This window comes from Ochotona princeps, chromosome 9, assembly GCF_030435755.1.
Source record: "Ochotona princeps isolate mOchPri1 chromosome 9, mOchPri1.hap1, whole genome shotgun sequence".
NCBI lineage: Eukaryota > Metazoa > Chordata > Mammalia > Lagomorpha > Ochotonidae > Ochotona > Ochotona princeps.
Window position 1 is genome coordinate 55,241,289 of NC_080840.1, and position 23,495 is coordinate 55,264,783.

The 23,495-nt window shown below is 42.6% G+C and overlaps 1 protein-coding gene across 2 annotated transcripts in view; it reads right to left on the reverse strand.

Annotated features, from left to right (window-relative positions):
- Positions 1 to 5,752: 5,752 nt before the first annotated feature.
- SLCO5A1 (solute carrier organic anion transporter family member 5A1) overlaps positions 5,753 to 23,495 on the reverse strand; it is a 130,093-nt gene continuing 112,350 nt past the window's right edge. For both annotated transcript variants that reach the window (XM_058668720.1, XM_004588109.2), the window contains 4 exons: positions 17,300 to 17,459; positions 14,424 to 14,665; positions 12,078 to 12,142; positions 5,753 to 7,771 (listed from right to left, as the gene is read on the reverse strand). In XM_058668720.1, the coding sequence (XP_058524703.1) occupies positions 7,314 to 7,771; positions 12,078 to 12,142; positions 14,424 to 14,665; positions 17,300 to 17,459 (925 nt within the window). In that variant the 3' untranslated portion in view covers positions 5,753 to 7,313. The remainder of the gene's footprint in view (positions 7,772 to 12,077; positions 12,143 to 14,423; positions 14,666 to 17,299; positions 17,460 to 23,495) is intronic.

A 23,495-nucleotide genomic window follows, 5' to 3' on the forward strand; every position in this document is an offset into this window, starting at 1 on the left:
TCTGTCAAACTGACATTGAAATTCAAGTGAGTGCTGAATATTGATACCCACTTCCTTTCCAATGACTTTGTACGGTTAAAATGTTTTTTGGCTCCCATATGCTGAAACTACAGAGGCCATTTCTACCCAAATGGCAATTTTAAAAAGAAGAAAAGAACTGGATGCTTAGTATTAGCTCTTAACACATGGAAATTGTACAAGTCTGGGACTGGGACTTAGCAAGACCACTAAGTGAAGCGGTTCATCTGCTTACTCCAAGTCTGCCTTTCTTAAGGAAAAACATTTTCTAATGTATCTATTTCAAAAAGCCAAAGACCAAAAGTGGTTCTGCCTATATCCCGCAAGTGTGAGAGATTATAAGACTTCTGGAAATCCTTTGGCCTAGCTTACGCTCTCACAATTAGGAAGGTGGTAGGTTTGGGCAGAAGTCATTACTTACACTTTGCAAAAGGGGCTCCCCTGATGAACGCACAGAGCCAGGGGAGAAAAATGACTACAGATACAGTCCTCCCTAGCTTCCCATCATTCATGGAGCTGACACTGGGTGTGCAGGCGGCGGCGAGAGGAATGGAAATCATTGACCCAGCTCTCCACCTGAACAGCGTTCAAGCCTACAGCCACTTTGCACTCCAATCCCTGAGTCCCGCTGTTCTTTCTCTGACTCTGTTACTCACTTCTGCCTCGCCAGTAAGGATGACCTCAGAGAAAACTCTGCTGTCCATCCAGGAAGTCCTCAACACCCAGTGCTTCAAAGCACCTGAAAGACACTGTGTGCAGCAAGAGGCACAGAGAGACAAGGGTGGCATACTCGGACACACCAGGTGGAGGCCTCTGCAGCCAATCCCGCGCAAATGGAGAATGGAATAGTGGTTGCCAGAGACCAGCAAAGTGGAGGAAGGTGGTGGAAGGGACTGCAGGGAGGACAGCTTGTGGACACACAAGGGGTGCAGGAGCACAGGATGGAATAACTTTCAACGTTCTATACAATAGGAACATTCTGCTTGACAATTCAATGTAAATAGTCCAAAACAGCCAGGATGTTTAATGTTTCCATCCCGAAGAAATGATAGTTTTGAACTGATGCATTTGCCAGTCACCCTTAGCTGATCAATATACATTGTATAGCTGCATAGACATGGCATACTATCCACCATAAATATGCATAATTGCTATGTACCAATTAAAACATTTTAAATCTGTATTTTAAAGGTCCAGTGCTTTTTCTTCCTAGCTGGAGTTGGAGTACAATTTCCTGTCCATGAGCCACTTTCCCAGGCGTTGATGCGCTTGTCATACAGTGGGAAATACTGTTTGTGTCATACCGTGGTGTCATAGGCTGCATTGATACTCACTCGTTTGGAAACATTCTCTTTTGTGCTTGAGGCTCTCCCTCTGCTGATCCATTCTTGGTTTCATCAGTTGAACTGCTTTGGAATTCATTCCTATCTGGTCACAGTCAACTGTGAAGAGTCACCCCCACCAAACACCCACCATTTGCTCCCCTTTAGGGCTCCAAGCAACTAGGGGAACCAAGACATCAGTTCAAGTGAATGAAGTAAGAGCAGAAGTGACAAGTATCACTTCTGGGTTGAAAAAGAGAAAAATCCCCTTTGGCATTTTTGGTGGGGCGGGGAGGGATGGGGAGGTTCTTCCTTTCCTGGCATCTCACCCAAGACCAAGCCTGCAAGCTCCAGATGGTAAAACTTCAAGAGATGGTGGAGCCTTTGTCTCCGGGTTGCTGAGGGACAGAGTGGAAAAGACCCAGCATAGGCTTGCAATGTGAATGCGAAATAAACCACTATGAAATGAAAGCAGGATTAGCACATCATTTCAGTGTAATTTATCAAACCGTATTCAAGGCATGTGCATTGTTCCACAGCCTAAAAGTATTACTTGAATTTCCATAGATATTTAATAAGCTGCTTAAAATAATTCACGTCAGTAACCCAACGGGAAATGTACAATGGCAGAGTCATGAAACTGCAGTCTTAATACTTTCACACTGGCATCGTTACCTCATCTCTTCAGACAAGAAACATCTCAAGACAAGCTACCTCCAGTCCAATGTGCTTTATTCTTCTCTTAGATTTTCTGTCCTCAATTTTCAATGATCAAGTATTCAAGATGTTGTAAACCAAGGTTTATTAGTAACATTGACAATAGATTTTTTTTTTACAATAGATTGCATTAAACACAAGGAAATCATACACTTTCAAGTTACCCTAAGAGGGCTCCAAATAAATACTCATGTTAAAAATCACAAAAGCAAATCCCTTTCTGTAAAACTGGAAAGAGCCTTTCATCACAATCACACCTCTACACACACAGGCACAAACGCATGGAGCACACTCCACTAAGATGTAGTGTCCACCTGCTTGACATGGTTATTGTTACATTACATCTCCTTAAACTGTTAGGGGCTCACCCTCCTGCTTCATGCTTCTAGACCAACATCTGGGAGTTTGAATAGAGGTATGTATTTTGAGAAAAATGCCCACTATCAAATCTTATAAACCAACGATTTTTGTTCTTCGTTTGCTGTAGATACAAACTTGGAACGACTTCCATTCACCCCTTTGGCTTAATGTGTCCCTGCAGTTTACTTTTTGAGAATATGTCCTTCAATTTTAACCTAAGAGTAGAATACCATAAAGAAGGTAACACTCTCAAAACCTTAATGATGAAGATATATTACACGGGTAGCAGCTTTTTGGAGAAGAAATAAGAAAAACCTTTCCGAATTCTTTTTACTTCCTTCTGAAATTATTTTCGCATCTAATCATTCTTGCTAAAGTAAATACCACAAGCGCTGTTTTCCATAGAAGAGTGCCCCCTGCTAGCCCTCCCTGTTGCAGTGTGGAGTTCAGGAACGGACTGGAGAAAGGAGGAGCAGTGGATAGTCATCTTCCAGGAAATCTTCCAGATTCACAAATGCAGAGCCCACGCAGCCCCTCACCACTGCGATCCTGTGAATTCAGTGGTAAGCATGCATTGTTCCATGTTTCTAGCACCAGGCACAGGCATTTTTTTTTTAGTGTTGCAAAAGCAAATCACTAGAGAATTTTCATCAAATTTGACCCTTACTATGAGTGAGTAAAAATGAGGTGCTCAAAACAAACCTCTTCAACCATACACAGAGCTAATTCCAACACAACAAGAAGTCTGGGACAGATACAGCCAGCAGCATCGTGGAAGATGAAAAGAAAAAAAGAAAAGATGAAGTACACAGGGCAGCTAACCTCACGTGCCAGACACACATTTCGTGACTATGGAAGAGGAAGCACAGCTCTGTGTGCAGACCACAGACATTGGTCTGTGTAACAGAGAACTAGCAGACCCGCAGGCAAGGCTGGGTTTCTACAGTCTTTGTTTTCTCTGTGCTACTTGGAATACACAGTGTGCACCTATGTATGCGTAGTGTATGCGTGGCCTGTGTCATGTGGGGTGTAGGAAGCACACACACAATCCCAGAGTGTAACTGGTACCAGCCTGGGTTGGGGCTTGTCTCTTCTCCTAGGCACACGAGAGAATTCCCACAAATGCTTCAGATCCCTTCAAGCCATCAAGCTTCTCTTTGGTGCACAAAATGATGCTACCAAACAGGTTCCAAGAAGAGACTTTTTGGCTCCTGGTCCACCAATGTATGCAATTTGGAACTGCAGGCTGAAGGATTTTCTTGGTGACTGGTGACAATGTAGGACAGCCCTTCCCACCTCCTCCAGGTCATTTCTATCTGTGAAGGCTGACACTTGAAATGCCACAGCTGCTGAAGGTAACAACTAGGTCAGTGGGTAGATATGGAGTGTGTCTATGTTCATTTTAAATTTTTATTAAGAATCTTGAAAGGAAAAAAAATACACCTGAAATCCCTCAGATTCAACAACTACTTATCCTCATTATGTTTGCTTTTAGCAACTCTACTGCCACTCAGTATTCATGCCAGAATCAGATTTGTTCTGTGCTAAATATGAGCTATGAATATATATCTGAGGTAAGTTACGACAAACAATTTTTAATGTAATGTTTGGCTAACTAAATGTGAATTTACCTTGAAAATCTAATTCAACAAATGCAGATGTTCCTTACAGCTTTTTCCTATTTACACAAAGGAATCATAAGCTCTGCATGCTTCAGAAAGAGTAATACATCAAAACATGAACTGCCTTAACGTCACCAGTTACTGTCACATCCTGCTTTCTTGTTAACCAAACCTCTCTGTGCACTGGGCAGTGTAATGAGGGAATAACGCAGCCGGAAAGTTTCATCCGATGCTGACTTGACCATTCTTTGCAATTCTACACAAGTTGTTTTACCTCTCCTGGCCCCAATTGCTTATATCAGGACAACGAAATACTTGCAAGTTTATTAAATGGGTTAAAATGATGTATATTTAGTACTTAATACTCTGCAGTCAGTACTCAAGAAACAGTCACTTAACTCTGCTCTGCTTTCTTGCCCCTCCACCAACACTTTTGAGTGTATTGTTCAATCATTGAATCCACCTGCAAAAACGAGGATTTCTTGCTAATGGAGATAACCCAGTGGGTATACTTCAGCCACCTCACCCACCCCCTTGGAGCTGGCCAAGCAGGAGGCTGGACTCAAGGACACTATGGTTTTATATTAAAGCCAAGCAATACATTGAGTTACAGGGTTTCTAAAGAGAGCAGGTGATCTTTTGCCAAATAATCCAAAGCCAACACTCCTGGAGAGTGGCAATAAAAAAAAATGGTTGTGACTAGAAAATAACATGATTGATTTATTGACAAACATGGAAAGACCTTGTATATACAATCTAATTATATCATCTACGAAACAGTCACTGTAGTTGGTTGCCATATTCCAGTGCTTCTGCCAGAGCCCAAAGCATTTTGGGGACAACTATTAATTGGTACATATTCCAAAATTTCATTCCCTCATGATTTTTACTACTTATCTGACATTCACCAACAATACATTAGTGATACACCTGCTAGTTATAGTTATTGAATACTTGAGGAAGTACAATGTTAACACTGCGACACACATTTCAGGCCATTTTCTTTGGGTTCTGGCCTAATCATCCTGAAGAATTTCATAAAGGGATAGATAACCAGGCAAAATTGTATTGGACAGATAACTGGTGCATTGTCGATGGCTGCAGACACGGATGACTGTGTAAGGCAGAGAGGAACATAGAAGAAGGCTCTCTGATTGTAGCAATCTTAGCTCTCAGAGTCAAGGCCACCGAAAACCCTCTTCGCCCACTGGCTTGACAATCAGAGGAAAATGAAGAAAGCATCACTTGTTCCCTACCTCTGTATCTTCAGTTCAAACAACGCAGGAAACTTCTGAAGGATTAAGATTCCCCAACAAGGGCAAGGAGGAGCGCTAAGGTCTCACTGTAGATATTACGTCAATTAGAAGTGTCAACACCCTCAGTGTACAGCACTTTGCCAGTATTTGACAAACAGCAGGACACTTACATTTGTAACTAAGCAAGAACCTGCACCACTATGAGAACCAGAAACCCTAGATCCAAAGGGAAGTCTCTGTCCTCTGAAACGACAAACTTCACCTTTTACAGACATAAGTCAGTGTGATAGCGACAGCCATCACCACAAACTACATGCCAGCAAAAGAAGCCCTTGATCATTTTCAGGTAGAGAGGAAAATGACCATGGGCTCAGGAACACTCAAACAATTCCAGCTGTACAGCCCTGCAAAGATGGAAGGCAAAGGCGAGAATCACCAGGCAGCCTGGCATGCAGCCTGGCATGCAGATCTCTTGCATGGCAGAGTACAAACCAGATGAGATAACCTGACCCAAATTAGTTGTACATGAGCATAGACTGCTGGGCAGAAACCAGTCATGATCCTATCAGTATTTCCAGTCTGTCAGAGGCAGATCCCATAAATTTACCCACTGTCAGTCACAATCCTAAACACCTTGTAGAAACCATTCTGTGATGCCTTAGTGATGGACTGGGGGGTACCGATATATGATTGATAGTAAGCCCAGAGTGATTTAGGAGCAGAAAAATCCTGTCAGAATCACTTTGAAAAGATGACAACAGCAGGGGCTCTAACAAGGGTGATCAGCAATTCTCACTCTGCTCAAGTAGGACACATCAGTTTATTTTAAAGCATTTTCTGTCATCACTTAGGACCAGATGCTGGGTTCACCTTACAGATCTCCCTCCTCTTGCATTCAAAGTGATTATTACATCCCTAGGTCAACTTTCCTGCTTTAATTACTCATTTTCAGAAGCAATCCTAGCAATTTTCTGTAAAAAAAAAAAAAAAAAAAAAAAAGAAGAATACAGCACAGATTTGCCAGTGCTTTCAAGATACAAGTCAAATGTTCAGATGCGATCTGAACTTGTGACTCTGGAACTTGTCATTCCAATCACTTTGACCGTGAAGGGGACAATTTCTAACTCTCCTCAAGAGCTAAAGAAAGGTTTGCAACAATTTCCTTAGTTGAGAAAGCCATCTGTTTCTTTCTGTACAGCCTGGAACTCAAAGTATAGTTTCTAGCCATACTGTTTAGCACAAAGGTTTTCAAGCCCCTTACAAAAGAACACTGGAGTTTATACTCAAGCTACTATTCATGATTTGCAGCCTCTTCAACTACCTATGGTGGGGCGGAAACTAAAAGAGAATCTGTCTTATGAAGTGATGTTATTCCGCCTCCTAGCAGGTTATGCACACGGTCTCTGTGTGGCATTTTCAAAGTTCTATTTGATTGAAAACTCTGCTATGGCTTCAAAGGCTACTAACTACACTTCAGGGAAAGCTGTGCTTTCTCTGTTCAAAAACACATCTTTGCTATTCTCAGAAAGCCGAAGTAACATGCTGAACTGACATATTTCTGATCAAATTGCATAGTTGAGGCAAGTTCATTTGTGCTTTGTAGCAGAACTCACAGTAGGTGTTCATATCTAAAAACTTGGATTGGTAAAAATCATGGTCAAGTTCACCCTAAGAGTGTATGCTAAGCAGACACACCACCACTATCTTTCCTTTGAGTAGGTTAACCATGAACCTCAGCCTTATACCATACTGGAGCATGCACATCAGGTTGACAGAACAGAAATGCTCACAAATTTAGCTCAATTCCTCCTCCTTGGAGAAGAGCCGGAAGGCTGACAGTCTTGATGAGGTATGCAGCCCTCCATCATTAATGGCTGAGTTACATTGTTTTGTTGGTTTGAGGATTGTGTCTGTAGAGGTTAAAAAAGAAAGAGAAGAAGGCACGGGTGTTTCTCAAGTCGCCATGTTCAACTCAACCAACAAAACCAAAGTCTTCATTTCCACGCTTTCAGAGGGAGCTACAGTGCAGCAGGCCTGGCTTCGAGCCCTGGGGCCACACAGGAGCTTATTGCTTCCGGGAAGGGTCCCGGATAGGTCTGTGCTGTGCAGGGGATGCCTCGTTGCAGAGCTGCCTCTTCGTGGAGTTCTCCCTGGATGCTGAAGGCAGGACACGATCTCGTCCGGGCCTCTTTCTCTGCACTGTCGGGCTGGCCCACCAGTTCACTCACAGTGCTCAGCGGGCGCTCCCGGCGCCTCGGCCTCTGCCGCTCCTCCTCCTTGTACTTGATGGAGTACCAGGCCAGAAAAATAAAGATGAAGCCGACAAATTTGAGGCCAGCCGCCAAACCAAAATAGACGAAACGAAACGATGTCACGTTGTACTCCCAGCAAGATCCCTGCACCCCGCATTCCTGCTGCCAGAGCATGCAGGTGGTGTCGATGACTGCGCCAAAGTAAATGGGAGTCGGAATGTACGCTAGAGTTGTGGAGAAAAAGAAGAGCATACATGAAGAGTCAAAACATCCTAGAGGAGAAAGTAGACTGGTCAATGAGCAAGGCATACGCTCACATCGGTAGATAGGAGCGATTTCCTTACATGAGGTTTTTAAAGATAGGTCACCTCTTATCATCGTGCACGTATTATCATTCACTGAATGATAAACGCTTGAAAATCTTGCAATTTGCAATTCAGAACAGGCTAATGATTTTAGTCAGAAAAGTGTCTATTATCTGTAAATGTACATCAAACCGCCACAGCTACCTTTTAGATGGATATAATTATATTTGTTAATGATAATTCAATAATAAAAATGCAATTAAAGGACCTTTTAATTCTTAACGAAATTGTACACCAAGTTCCTTAAGAGGCTATACTGGAACCATTATTGCCACCGCAGCTCAGTGCCTTGAGTTCTTATGAGTTGAGTTCTATTCCCTAGATGTAGGAAGAACATGAGGACAGCCTGGTCTCCCATTACTCAGTTACAACACCAAGCTGCAGCTTTATAAAGGCATTTTGAAGTGTGGAGGTGATTATGGCTTAAGAGTCATCTCTGAAGGTTAAGAAACATGGAGAGATGGACAGTAGCCTCACTATTTGGGCTATGAAACAGGCATAGTTTTGTTTTTTAAATATGTATTTACCTGAAAGGCAAAGACACAGAAAGACAAACAGATGGAGAGCTCCCATCTGCCAGGTCGCTCTCCAAACACCATCAGCAACCAAGGCTGAGCCACACCAAAGCGGGAACTTGGAATTCACTCTGGGTCTCCCGCATGAGTCACAGGGACCCAAGGACTCCGAGGGTGTTGACGAGCAAGAAGCTGGCGTCAGGAGCTGGAGGTGCATGCTGAACCCAGATACTCAAATACGAGACACAGCTGTTATAACCAGCCTCTTCACCCCAACCAAGCTCCCATCCCTAAGCATTTCTTCAGCCTCATGAGAAAATCTACCTACTCACTCAGCTGCTAGGCTACTCCCATTGAGATTCAGACATACCTCCTTGTATTAACAATGAATTGCATAGTGTTTAAGCTGTTTGCCTCTCAGGTCCTTCATGGGAAGGGCTATGCCTTTTTGTCCTTTGCAACACAAGATGTGTTGAGAATGGCTGATGGTCATGTAGAAGGAGGTGATGGATGAGAGAGGTTCAGGAGGCATGGAAACGAGGAAAGAGGATGATGGATCCCAGCCCAGGAGGTCGTAAGTGGTATCTCTTCAAATAAGTTGTATTTATTTAAAATAAGGACCATCAATATAGTTAAATTTTAACATTATTAAAGCACTTTTGCTTTCGAATTTGGGAAATTGGAAATTGGCCTGTTGGCCTAGCTATACTTCTCACAATCAACGGAAGTTAAGATCATGTACAATTAAATAATGAAAGCTCTCCTCCCACTACTTCCTGCTACCATTCTCCTGCTGGCTTATCTTTATCTTCTTTACCTTCAAATCCCCATCAAATCACCCTAACTCCACAACAATTCCTCCAGCAAACAAATAAATATCCTTTTTGTTATGCAGTGCAGCCAGTGATAACCAGCACCCATTGACAGTGGGCAAATGAAAATTTTTTTTTTTTTTAAAGATTTTATTTTTATTACAAAGTCAGATATACAGAGAGGAGGAGAGACAGAGAGGAAGATCTTCCCTCCGATGATTCACTCCCCAAGTGAGCCACAACGGGCCGGTGCTGCGCCGATCCGAAGCCAGCAGCCAGGAACTTCCTCCAGGTCTCCCACGCGGGTGCAGGGTCCCAAGGCTTTGGGCCGTCCTCGACTGCTTTCCCAGGCCACAAGCAGGGAGCTGGATGGGAAGTGGAGCTGCCAGGATTAGAACCGGCGCCCATATTGGATCCCGGGGCTTTCAAGGCGAGGACTTTAGCCGCTAGGCCACGCTGCCGGGCCCCTGGGCAAATGAAATTTGGCTGTGCCCCCTATCCTCTGTCCTGAAAGCGGGTCCTAACAGCAATGGAATGTTAATTCCATCCTCAACCACTCCCTCCACATCCTAATTTAGCCAGGATATTGGATACAGATAAATCCAATTACTCTAGGCATTTTTAGCTACAAACCCAGTTCCTGTTGCTGCCCATCCCGACAAGCACTAATTAACTTCTTAGCCCACAACACTTAGGTATTCACTTCTGCCCACCTGTGACTCACCTATAAACTCAGAGGGAACAGTATTGCATTGCTGTGTAACCACTCCCCTCACAAGCCCTTTAAAAGGCCCATGAAGTGGGGGCTCTCTCTTTCTGGTCAGGTGCTTCCATTACTCTGGCACCTCAGCCCTTGGCTGACCCAGGACAGGTAATCCCCTGAGCATGGTGCCTGTGTACTGCTTAGATTGGACAATGGATATAGTAATGCTGTTTCTGGCTTGTGTGCTGTCAGGAGTTCCAGGAGAGCTGAGGCCTGGCAGTAGTGGAATGTGGGCAGAGAAGCCAGGGAAAGGTGAATGCCTGCAGCTTTGTAAGTGTGTCCAGGTTATTCATTGCATGTCTCTTAGGATAACTTATATTGTTTGGGAAGCTGGGACATAGGTCCTCAGCTTAATGGATGGACTTAAGGGTAATGACCATTTGTTCCTCTTTGGATTATGTTTGGTTGGATTATGATTGGTTGGATTGCCATATGGACTTGTGATTTGCTATTTCTAGTATACTCTAGTATCACCAAGCTTGGTTAATAAAGACTCCTTAATAAACCTGAGGCATGTCTGTCTGATGTGATCTCACTCACACCCTGCAACACTTTTCTTTTCTGTTCAATAATCGTTTGGGTTCACAAATTTCCATTTTGATATGGTACTTATTACTTTCAAATAACAACTATGAGGCCAACTCTTTAAGATTTCTAAGTGTGTCAAAAATTCTAAAACAAGCATGCTTCCAAATATTGTTCCTTCAAAATATTACTGGTATCAAAACACAGGACTCCCATGAAATGACACTGGAAATACTTTCCTTCTGGGGCTTAATGGAAATGTTTCTTTCCAGAGAACTGAGCCATCAGTCGCAACACAGAACAGACATACTGAGAATTCCAGAGAAGATTGATTCTTCAAAGGGTTGGAGAAGGCCATTTAAAACATATGTTCATCTTCGAAAGTGAAAGCACTGAATTAAAAAAAAATTAATTTTTTTCCTCTGTTGACAATGTCACTGATTGGAGGAAGTGGGAAAGAGGGGCAGGAACTAAGATAGCAGGTGCAGAAAATGACACTTTAAGGAAAAATAAACTTGATGAGGAAGTCAATTAACACACTAGAATTGGTTAAGGGAATCAGTTACTTCACAGGTTTAATTGCCGTTCATTGCCTAAACACTTTGTAGGACTTTAGAGGTGACAGAGTGCTGGTAAAAGAGAGAGGGAAAGACAGAGAGAGAGAGGAAGCAAGAAGTGTGTGGGTACATTTAACAAAGTGGTAAGACTCCGGCTGAGATAATGCAGCCCATGCCAGAGGACCTTGATTCTAGGCCCAGTTCTGGCTCCAGCTTCATGCTAACCCTGCCCTGGGAGACAGCCACAATGGCCCAAGTAGCTGAATTCCTGTCACCCATATGAGTGACCTGGATTGTCAACAGATCCTGGCTCCCAGGTTTGGACTGACCCAGTCCAAAATGTTGTAGGCAAACTCTATTTCTCCTCTCTCACAGATAAAAGTGATTAAATTTTTAAAAATAAGAATGATATTCTTCCTACACCATGGATCTGCACACTGATGCAGCACTAATGAGCTTCTCCTACTAAGTAAACACAATCGGCAGCCCAGCATGGGGGTTGTTTTTTTTTCTTTTTTGAATTCTTTTTTTTCCCCCAAAAAAAACCTGGTAGCTATACTTTTTGCTTCAACCAATAAATTACTAGAAGCAAGTAACACATTGAAGATCCCATAAGACAATCAATGACAATCAGTCACGATTCTTCTGTTTTAATGCATAAAAAGCATACAGACATCGAAGTATCAAGAGAACAAACTCACTTTCTTGTTGTCCTGTTTCTTACTGTACAAAACTCTGGGAAATTGTGCTCAAGTGTATGTTCACAGTAAAACAGAAACTAAGCAGTTGGTTTAGTTTTCTCTCATCCAAGTCAATACTTGTCAACTTGTAATTCACATCAGAAAAGAAGGAAGTCGTGTGCTCATCCCCAAACTGTAAAATCCCAGCTCCCAGTGATGACAAAGGACTTGACTTGCAATTGTTAAAAGACAGGGAGAATCTGCCTTCCCCAAAGAGGAATCCAAAGCCACCCTTGGAAATTCAGATACATACCAAGTGTCCGCAACAACACAAACTGCATTCCCAGTGCAAAAGGTCTCTCATCATCTTCCACAGATCTACAGTGAAGGGAAAGAAAGACTTTAAAACACTGGGCCCAAGAAAACGAATATGGAATCAAGCCTACATTATGCAGGGCTGGAGACTAAAGGAAAGCTATAGTCAAACATTTAACCACTAGACTTTACTGACCAGAATCAAGCAAGATGGCAGAAAAAAGGTGTGACCAAGTGAGACATTAGGAAACACTGAATGATGCTATTGATCTCTGTAAATCCTGGTAGAGGTCAAAGGCGCTTGTCAGAAGAGGCAGCTGGGGCTCTAACTTTCCCAAAGCAGTTCTATTTTTGTTTAATTCTTGTAATTTTATCCCCACAACTGCACTTTTTTCTTGTGTTCACCTCCAGTTTCCAGAATGATGCATAGTGCACTGAAATGACTTCCCTATTTCCGCAACTGGACAAAAATTAATTAAAAAAAAAACAGAAAATGCAAAATCACAAGTCAAAAGTCCAAGAAAGAATAAGTCCTTCTCAGGTCCCTGTAATTTCTTTTTCTAAACAATCAGTTTTGAGTAATCCCTACGTGGCTGGAAGATGGGAGCCCAGTCATCAGCTAGAAGTCAGGGACCCGTCTTTCCAAATGTTTAGATGAGAAGCCAATTGATGCTTTGACTCGTGAGAGCACTACAAACTGTGGCCTTCTACGGGTCATTTAGCTTCTCTTGTAGAATTAATCTGCAAAAAAATTGGAATATTGCAGTGAGTGACTCTATTAATGCTTCACGTACTTCTCAAATGAGGAAGTCCTCATTCTCTCTGAGCCACAACCATCAGTGTCGGCATATAGAATGGAAAATCCCCCAGCATCAGTGTCCTTGCCTTCTTCTCCTCAACTCCTTGATGTATCATAGGAATTTGCCCAGTGTTACACACGTGGTTAAGTCCTAACTATCCACTAGTGTAGGAACTGAGTGAATAAACCAGTGGGCTTTTCAGGGGCTAGCATCTTGCATACCAAGAGCAGCTTTGCTGAGAAATATCTAACTCTGAATCTAATAGGAAAGAAATCGGGATGTGCATGGCATGTACATTGCCCTGCTCAGCACTGTGGGATTCTAAAAAACCAAAAGATGAGAGTTGAGTTCCTTTTTCACGCCCTCATTGCACTGTGTCCATGGTCTCCCTAAAGGTACCATGTTCCTGCTTCACCTCACAGCCCCTTCTTCTGCCATTGAAGGCTTTTCTGCAAATATCAAAACACTGATTCAAAAGTGACCACGTCAACACTTCTGAGAGAATAAAAACAGCTTCCACATACCAAAAACCCCAAACTCGATGGCAAAGGGGACACAGCGTGCATAACAGAAAATCACCTCTCCCGGTCTACTCTTTCCTTGAATAAACCGCAGAATGTCATGTGCTAGAAAAGGGAATGATTAATGCATCTGCACTGCAGGTCCAGCATAAGCTGTCATGGAGGTATGGTGAGAACGACCTACGAGACTGGAGATAGCAGCCTTTGTGGCAGGCGCAACTTAATAACTTCACCAAATGACTCTCTCCGCGCCTATGAGCCTAGCCTGTCATTCCTAGCACAGTAACGCTTTTCAGCTCCAGAAGCTGAACCTTGTAGGGCAGAAAATACAAAAACCAAAAGCATCCAAATGAAGTCTCATTTAACTGTAGGAGCAGAACCTAATACAGAAAAGTTCTAGAAGATAAACGCTACAAATACCCTTTTTGTAATTCTATTGTCTACATCTTCTTTTCCTTTTCACATTCTAACAAAAGCTAACTGAACATCTTGTGACTAATCAAGTTTTGTGTTCACAATGGATGCTGGTTTAAGAACTTTAGGATCTGACCCCAGTTAAGAAAGGAAATTGCAACTACCTGCCCAAACCACCAAGTTTCCTGTTCATGAAGACTCCATCTGAGTGACATCAGGATGCCCAGTCACCCTTGAAACCTGTCTGACTGGCTTCCCTAACCTCCTCCCAGTGCCTGATTTCCTGCTAATTAACAAATGTGAAAGACAATTTTGAGACTAAAGTTATCTGCTTCTCCCCCTAAAACATCGACCTTTTGCAGCAACTCTCATTTCCAGTGAATCAGCTATCTAGTATTAAACAGCCCCAGCCTAATTTAGAAGGCATCGCTCTCTCTTCCTGGTAGGGAAAACCTCACCGTTTGAAAATTCTCCTAACAAATCTCTGAGCACTCCCCATACAACTCGGTCATGCTCCTTCTCTGCTCTAGCTCTTGGGTCCACATTCTGGAATCTTCCCTCTGGCAGTTCTAAGCCTAACCCCACCCAGACATCAGATGCTGTTCTCACCTGAGTGTTACTATGATGGCTGATGGTTGGGCACACGCTGTGATGAAGGTGACTATAAAAAGGAAAACTAAGAAGGGGATAAGGGTATTGCAGGTGCGTTTACACTTTCCAGACACAGCATAGCCATTTTCATTGAGATAGGTTTTGACAATAACCACACGGAGCTGACCGCGTTGTCCCACGGTGGGTGGAGTGATCACTTGTCGGCTTTGGACACAGGTGCATTCTGTGTAATTCCGGATCTATGTGAGCAAACGAAAGGTCAGTGGTGTGCCAATCAAAAGTAAAATGGAATATTTAGACACAGCATGTTCTAAGATAATCCAGGTATCTGAAAAAGTAAGCAACATTTCATCGAGCACATCTTCCTCACTGAAAACAGGCACAGTTTAATGTGTGCATCCTAACAATGTCAAAATCTGATGGTCAAAATTGCTTAGATCTAAATTCGTCCAAAAACATTTGAATACTCATATCATTCACACTCCATTGCTCCCCAATTAGAGAAATCCTTCAAAATCTGGAAACCAACGACTGAGACACCATTTGGGATGCCCATGTCCATTAAAGAAGTGCCTGATCCAGGCCCAGCAGCGTGGCCTAGCGGCTAAAGTCCTCGCCTTGAATACGCCAGGATCCCATATGGGCACCAGTTCTAATCCCAGCAGCTCCACTTCCCATCCAGCTCCCTGCTTGTGGCCTGGGAAAGCAGTCAAAGATGGCCCAAAGCCTTGGGACCCTGCACCCACATGGGAGACCGGGAAGAGCTCCTGGCTCCTGGCTTCGGATCGGCACAGCACTGGCCATTGAGGTCATTTGGGGAGTGAAACATAGGACAGAAAATCTTCCTCTCTGTCTCTCCTCCTCTCTGTATATCTGACTTGGTAATAAAATAAATAAATCTTTAAAAAAAGAATGCCTGATCCAAGTCCTAGCTACCCAAGTTCACAGCCAGCTTCCTACTAATAAGTGCCCAGAGAGACAGAAGGTGATGCCTCTAACATTTGGGTTCCTGTCACCCATCTGGCAGCCCCTGATTGAGTTCTGGACTCCTGGTCCAGCCCTGGTTGTGATGAGCATTTGGGGAGGAAACCAGGAAATGTAAGATCTTTCTCCTCTGTTCCTATCATTTGATCTTTCTCAGTCCCTATCTTCTCATTTTCTGTGTCTTGTTCAGCATTTCAGGACCCACCTTCATTTTTGTTTGTGCTCCTCAGAGCACCTAGCATGCTGCAGAACACAGAGGGAGCCGGCGGGAAATGTTTGTTAATAAATGTAGAGAATCCATAGTGTAACCATGAATAAATACAAAAAGGGAGTACTGTCCAACCATCTGCATTCAAAGGACTGCTGGTCTTTATTAAATATTTATTTCTTCTTATTGGAAAGACAGATCTGCAGATAGGAGAGACAGAGAGAAAGATCTTCTATCTGCTGGTTGACTCCCCAAATCGCTGCAATAGCAGAGCTGAGCTGATCCAAAGCCAGGAGCCACAGGATCCAGGAGACTCCTCTGGGTCTCTCACGCTAGTGAGGATTCCAAGGGTTTGGGTAATTGTCTGCTGCTTTCCCAGGCCACAGCAGAAACCTTGACGGGAACTGGAGCAGCTGAGACATGAACTGGCACCCATGTGGGATGTCAGCACTTACAAGTGGAAGATTAGTTAACTGAGCCATCACTCTGGCCCCATGTGCCAGTCTTCTTAAACAATGACTTCTTTTCATCTATTTGGAGGGCAGACTAAGAGAAATACTGACAGACATATCTGCAGTCCACTAATTTGGTCCCCAAATGTCCACAGCAGCTAGGGCTGGGCTAGGTTGAAGCCAAGAGTTAGGAACTCCACCCCGGTGTCACACATAGATGGTAAGGACCCAAGCATATGAACCATCAGGCAGATGTCATTATTGGCTGTCTTACCAGGCAGCTGAATCAGAAAGAGTGCAGCTGGGACTCAAACTGGCTCTCCAGGATGGGAAGCAGGCTTACCATGTGATAGCTTAACCTGGTGTGCCACAATGCCTGCCTCTGCTGGTCACCATAAAAGAATGAGTGGCGAGGATACGGTCACTCCCCAAAACAACTCAGCCATTGAGAAGAGCGAGGCTCGGGTTCTGCCTCAAGCTGGACACACACGGGAGCTCATCCATTACCCAAGCAGAGTGGAAAACCAGCAACAGCAATTCTCTAGCTGAAAATTCAAAACCGCAAATGCCACTCTCCAAACATTCAGTCCATGGCACAATCCCTTATCACCCTCACAGAACAAGCAAACACACTATAGTTATTTAATTAAAGCAACCTCCTCCCATCTGTTCTTACACAAAGAATCAAACCAGGCTCAATAAAGAATTCAGTAGGATATGAAAACCTTCTCCCACAGTATTACAGCCTATTTATAATTCACAGGGAGGAGAGTTCTCAAAATAGCCTATTCTTGAACTGACAGAAATATCTTTACTCTGAAAGTTTTAGGAAAAAAAAATCTTCACAGAGCTGACGATCTTGAGAAATGGCTGTGGTCCATCTTCACAGCTGCCCATCAGGGAGCTACTTTCCTGTTCTTTCTCATCAGCACCAAATACTGTCATCTTGACCTTCAAGGACCCCACCCAGGGAATGAATGGAAGACCTAGATCTCCACCTTACGCAGTCGTGCTAAGCTGACTCAACATAAAGTGGAGAGGGCTGGCATGGAACCAAAATCGCTAGACCCAAACGCCCCAGTCATGCCTGGGGAAACAACAAAGCACCTCTAGGACTCGGTCGGACGTAGTAAAAACAGACTAAACTCATGAAGGCTATATATGATTTCTACCTCATCCTTGTCATAGGATATTACATTAACAAAGAGAAATTTAGGAACTATACTCACCCCAGTGCTGAGATTACCACTATTAACACAGCCAGCCAGACACGGATTAAAATATGTGATTCCATCGGATCCACAGACTGGCTCATACTCATGTATTTTACAGCCACAGTTCACATTACAACTTCCTGTCAGATTCCTATGGGGCATGGTGAGGGAAGGTCTAAAGGAGAAAAGAAGTAAGCCATCAGCAACATTTACCAAAATCAAACCAATAGGAGGGCCATTCTTGTTAGTTAGTCATTTGTCCATTTCAAAGAAGATAGTCCCATGAGATCAAAGCTATGGCACCATGAAGTCGTCATCTTCAGTAATGACTTTTTTTGACTTTAAAACAAAATAGCTCAGCTTTCTGAGATTATAATCAATATATTTTATCAAGTTGTCCATCTTGTCACAATTTTGCCCAGTCCCTTGGCGCAATGGTCTCAGTGTCTGGCCTCAGCAGTTCTGACCCTTGATAACTATTTACATGCTGGAAGCACTGGGCTGTATGTGTTAACTAAGCTGATCCTAGATTCCTTCTTATTTTTAGTTTTGCTTCATTTTAGCTAATATACAATAACTGCACATATTTATGGCTCCCGATGTGATTTTTATATATGTATATTGTATAATGATTCAATCATGGTGATTATAATATCTTTCACCTTCAACATTTATCAATTGCTTTATCTGTAAAATATCGCAAGTGCTCTTCATGACTGAATCGGTAACATTACTGTGAACAATAAACATAGAATCCATCCAGCTGTCTCTGTAGGCTCCTGGTGCCGGAGTCCAGCTCCAGCCGAGGTTCGGAGCTCGGGAAGGGTGCGTGGATGAGGCGTGAAGAGAGAAAGAAAGGAGACGGACCACCAGATTCCTTGATCGTAGTGGACTAAGCGAGAAAGCTGTCCGCTTTATTTATACAGAAGCAGTACAAAGTTTTTTCTTAGGGGCATATTAACATAGCTTCAGGGGGGCACAATTTACAACTTCTTGAGAAATGATTGAGGAAGGATTCCACATTCCTTGCTTATCTTGGCTTGCCAGTCTTCATCTGCTCTCCTCAGGTCTGGGCTATAACCTAGGCGCCATCTGTATCAACCAGACCCCTATCTTGTATGAGTTAAAAGGACTGGGGCCTTGGTCTATGGGGATCAGGATTATTGACATTAGTTGGCCATAGGTCTGTAAGCTCACAGTTTGTTAACCAAACAAGTAAAGCAAGGGTAAAAACGGCGGAAAGAATTGCAGTTAGCAATGAGCTAAGTTACTCTATTTAAGCTTCAACTCTACAATGGATGAGTGAGTGTTTCCAAAGACAATTCCACAAATTGTTTCAGTATTAGACAAGGCATTATCCATTCCAACGTTGCAACCAAGAGTTTCTTAGTAGACAACACATCTTATGTAGTAATACACTCCTAATACAATTATTCAACTTATCTATCACTAAATGGGAGAAATACATCAAGAGAGAAAAAACATGAAGATCTAAGACAAAAAGTTATAAACATTACATTCCTCTACAACTGCAGGCTCTACAACTTCATAAGTGATCAAACAATAATCAAAAATATATCTTTATGATATTAGTGAAATCACCCTGTATTTCCTCTAGCTAAAAATTTATGAAAACAACTAAAACAGCTACATTTTCTATATTCTAAAGAATTGCAAGGACAGGCTAACCTTTAAGACCACAGTAACTATATTTTTTGCCTTAGCAGGATAGGCTTCAGGGTTACAGTAGCTATATTCTTCGTCATATCAGTATGGCCTTTAGGGTCACAGTAACTATATTCTTTGTCATAGCAGAATGACCTTTAGGGTCACAGTAACAGGATAACTTTTAGAGTTCCTCTTATCAAGCCATTCCCCAGAAAGCATGATAAATATCTGGGCCAGATTTTATGGCAATGGGTAAACAGCACAGACTTAATTATACTCCTGTGTGTAGTTAAAGGCCCACTCACCAGGACATCCTCAGTAACATTAACTCTTAAGCTCATGTTGGTTGTAAAAGCCATCTCACAGGGGCAGACAATGCCTCAATAGATTACATAGTGGGGTGGTTGAGAGCCCATGCGAGGGGGAGTGAAAACTGCATCAAGGTGGTCAGAGATGAATCCACTTAGCCCTGCTAAGCAGCTGGTAGCTCCCCGGGCCCTGCCAGTCAGGGAGCTGTTCTCTTCACACCTTCGTGTTATACACACCTACTGCATGGCCTCCATCATCCTGGGACCAAAATCTTTAACTATGTGCTAGAAAAATCATCTAAGTAAGACAAAACTCAAAAGGAAGTGATTGAGGAAGACTGCTAAGGAATCACATCGCTGGTTTGTAATATGTGGGTATGTGGGTTTGGAGTCACAATGGAACACGGTGGATTTTGCTTTCTCATGACATAGCTGATCTAAAAAAAAATGTTGCAAGATTTTAAATATATATATCCATCCAGGCAGCAAACAGAATGAGGGAGAAAGGCAAGTGTGGACACAGGACTGGGGAGAGAAGTGTCCGAAGAGCAATGGAGGAACAAAGAGAAACAGATCCTCTGAGAGTCCCCGGAATAAAGTAACAGGCTGCACGGGGCTCACACCCATCAGTCTTTGCTTCTGTGACCATGATCCCTACTCATCACTGATGAAACACTGTTCCTAAAGCTACAGGAGCAAGCGGTAGTAGACCATCCATCCATCCATCCTTCCATCCACCTTTATCCACTCAGCAAACATTCTGGAACAACTGTTAGGTGCCAATACTTAGCAGCATCTCCTCCAATGGCATGACCCACCCCAAGCGTAAATGAATTTGTAGGGTGTTATTTGTTGCAGTTTTTCTCCTTCAGCCTCTTTCACAGGCTGATAACTGGGCCCTGAAGTTTTAATTGGAGACAAATTCAAAGCAACATGAAAATGCTACCCAGAGTCATTCACTAAGGCAGAAGCCAAATAGATGATGTCTTTCATTCATGTCAGTTCATAGAAACAAGCAGTCATCATGATGCTCATTATTTTTTAGTATCCAAATATTTTAAAGCCATAACCACATAAAATGGCAATTCAGTCACTAACAATGTCAGGCTTCAATATAACCCAGTACTTATCACCGGTGCTGTTTAGAAGCTACCTGGCACTTCCTATTAAACACATATTTTGTGCTTATGTTTGGCAGCCAGATTCCAAATGTCCCAACTGTAGAAGCTGTCCAGCCAAAAGAAAGAAACCTGAAGAAACCAGCATCAGTGGTTCAAAACACATGAGTAACAGGAAAACAAAAATGCGTTCCTGATTCAGGAAACAGAGACACGGGCGCAGTAACCTCCTAAGAGCATGATGTCTGATAGAGATGATGTATGTGAAAATCAATGCTGGCAACAAGCACAAGTCACAAGGAAGAGAAATGCGTGTTCATGCAAAAGCAGCTTGGGGAACGGTGATGGTGGCACAAATAGGAAGATCGCTGACTTGGCTCACCTTTTACACTGTGCTAACTTTAAAGCAAGTCTTTAAAAAATTAAGAGGTAGAAAGAAAGAACAAGACAGGAAGGAGGAGAGAGCTCCCATCCGTGTTTTCTTCCCCAAGCACCCAATTCGGGGAAGGCTGAAGCTTGGAGATCCAGGAACTCAATGAGGTCTCCCATATGAGTGGCAGGCATCTGATGACTTGAGCCATTGTCACCACCTTGCACAGTCCACCTCAGCAGGAAGCCACAGGCAGGAACTGGAACTGAGTACTAACCACAGTACTCTCATCTGGGACCTGGGTATCTCAATGAGAGATGTAAGAACTAGACCCAATGCCTTCCCCCAAAATAATCTTTTATAAGAAAATATCTTGTTTGGTTTTCATTCATTCTCCTGTAAACAGACTGGTTTTTAATCATAGTAAAAATGTTTATTCGTGAGTATCACTAAGCAACTTCTCACTAGCCTGAAGTGAACCCATCCTGGGAGCAGAAAGCACACCAGGGCCTACACTGCACTAATCCCCATGCTCATCTTTCCCGAAACACAAAAGCATTTCAAATAAGAGACTTGTAAACTTGCCATGAGTGCAAACTCATGGCTTCAAGTAAGTATTAACTTCAAGGAAACAGAGGGCCTCACTATCAAATTCCTTAAAACTACATGACCCAAGTTGCAAGCCTGAGAGTCACACATAGTATCTTATTATAACAATTAGGAAAATATAAAGAGCTAGAGAGATGGAAGGGAACCCCTGAAAATAGCTGGTGAATTTGCTAAAGACTAGGAAGCTATGGAAATGCAAAATCTTTGCTACCCAAGCATTGAGGGCTCAAGAAATCCTACTCTGGCAAGACTAGAAAAGAAATAATCAAGAAGAAAAAATAACCTTGTCAAATCTTCATAAAACCAATTTATTAAGAGTCAATGTTTATTTGAAGTGATGCAAGACAGACTATCACTCAATGTAAATAAACAATAGCTCTCAAAGCGTTATTATAGCTGTGATGTGAGGACACAGTTAAGTAAATGTGTATATGCATGTGTGTGTGGTATATGGAGACACAGTCACAAGTGTCCCATCATCCCACATCATGACCTGAAGACCACCTGACCTTTACCATATAATATTCTTCTATTGGTCTCCATAAATCAAAGAGGAGTTTCTTAACTTGCTTCTTCCACCTTTTTGGCTTTAACCTATTATAAGGAGGCCAGCATTGTGGTGAGGTGACAAAGCTGCCTCCTGCCACTGGCATCCCATATGGATTTTGGTTCACATCCATTGGCCCAGCTCCCAGTGAACTTCTCTGCTAATGACCTGGAAAAGCAGCAGAAAATGATCCAAGTACTTGAGCCCCTGCCACCTACATGGGAAACCAAATGAAGCTCCTGGCTCCTGGCTTCAGCCTGGCTCAGCCTCCTGCCTTTGTGGACATCCAGGATCCAGGGAACAAGCCCTCAAATAGGAGATTCTTCTCTCTTTCTGTGAGTGTGTGTGTGTGTATGTATCCCCAATTAGAATATTTCCTTTCAATTCCACTTAAGTTGTTGACTTCATACTAAAATTCTTCCTTTGCTCTGCAGAACTATGCAATTTTGGGTTTGTAATTATGATCATTAGCATCATAATCATCACTGACATTTAAAACCGACACTAGCAGAGACTTATTCTTACTCCATAAATTGTGCACTGAGATCTCCACATAATTTATCTCATTCCTTCCTGATGAGGATTATAATTATTACTGCTGTGCCTCCATCTTTCAAATGAGACCACTGAAGACTTGAAAGAACAAAAACTGCCCAAGTTCACATAGTAAGATTCAGAAAAGGGTTTATATCCACTTTTATCTGTCTCCATGTGGATGCTCTTACACACCTACACCAGCATATCTGCTTTGCATAGGGTCATAATTTTGCTTTCTCTAGCAGGACTCTCTGGTAGCTCCTCCCTTTAGCTGCTGCTTTCTGGAGAAAGCTACAATGCAATTTTTCTATCACTCAGCTTTCAGTGATCCTGAGCAATTAAATCAGAGAGATCTAAGTTTAATTCCATCTCCACAATTCACAGGCACTATGAACTGGAGGTTTCCCATCATAAACAAGAGATCAAAATGCCTGTGTCACTTAGTTGTTGGGATTCGATGACTAATGTGTTCTGCTTCGGACATTGAGGTCATGAAGACGTTACTGTCTTGAAACATTCATGAAGAACAGTAACATAATCACAAACTTGAAGAGACAAAAAGCAAGAAGTCATTTCTAAGGTACTCCTACCAAGAAGTGGTAGGAAAAGCATGAGAATGAGATGTAGTTTCAGGCCACCACTTGACAGGTGCATAACCTTGGATCAACTCCTTCAGTCCATGACTAATAGTCTGCCTGCCTACATGAGAGGAGAGCAAAGATGATCCAAGAAAGAAATACATGATAATGTGCGAAAGCCTAGGTGCACTGGAAGGCTACATTCATGGAAGCTGACAACAGTATCCAATCATTGTATTGCTAAAGCCCCCTTCACTATTAGGCCAAATATCAACCCATGGAATCATACATATGTACTCAGAGCTAGAAATGTCTCTAATCCTATTAATAAAGGTGACTCTCACATTCTCAAAACGCATAAACCTCAAACCCTTTCGGAAAACTTTTCTCTTCAAATTCCTTAGTTTCTTCTATGTTTAGTAAGACCTTGATTAAAAAAAAAAAAAAAAAAAAAAAACGGTTTTCACTGCTGAGAA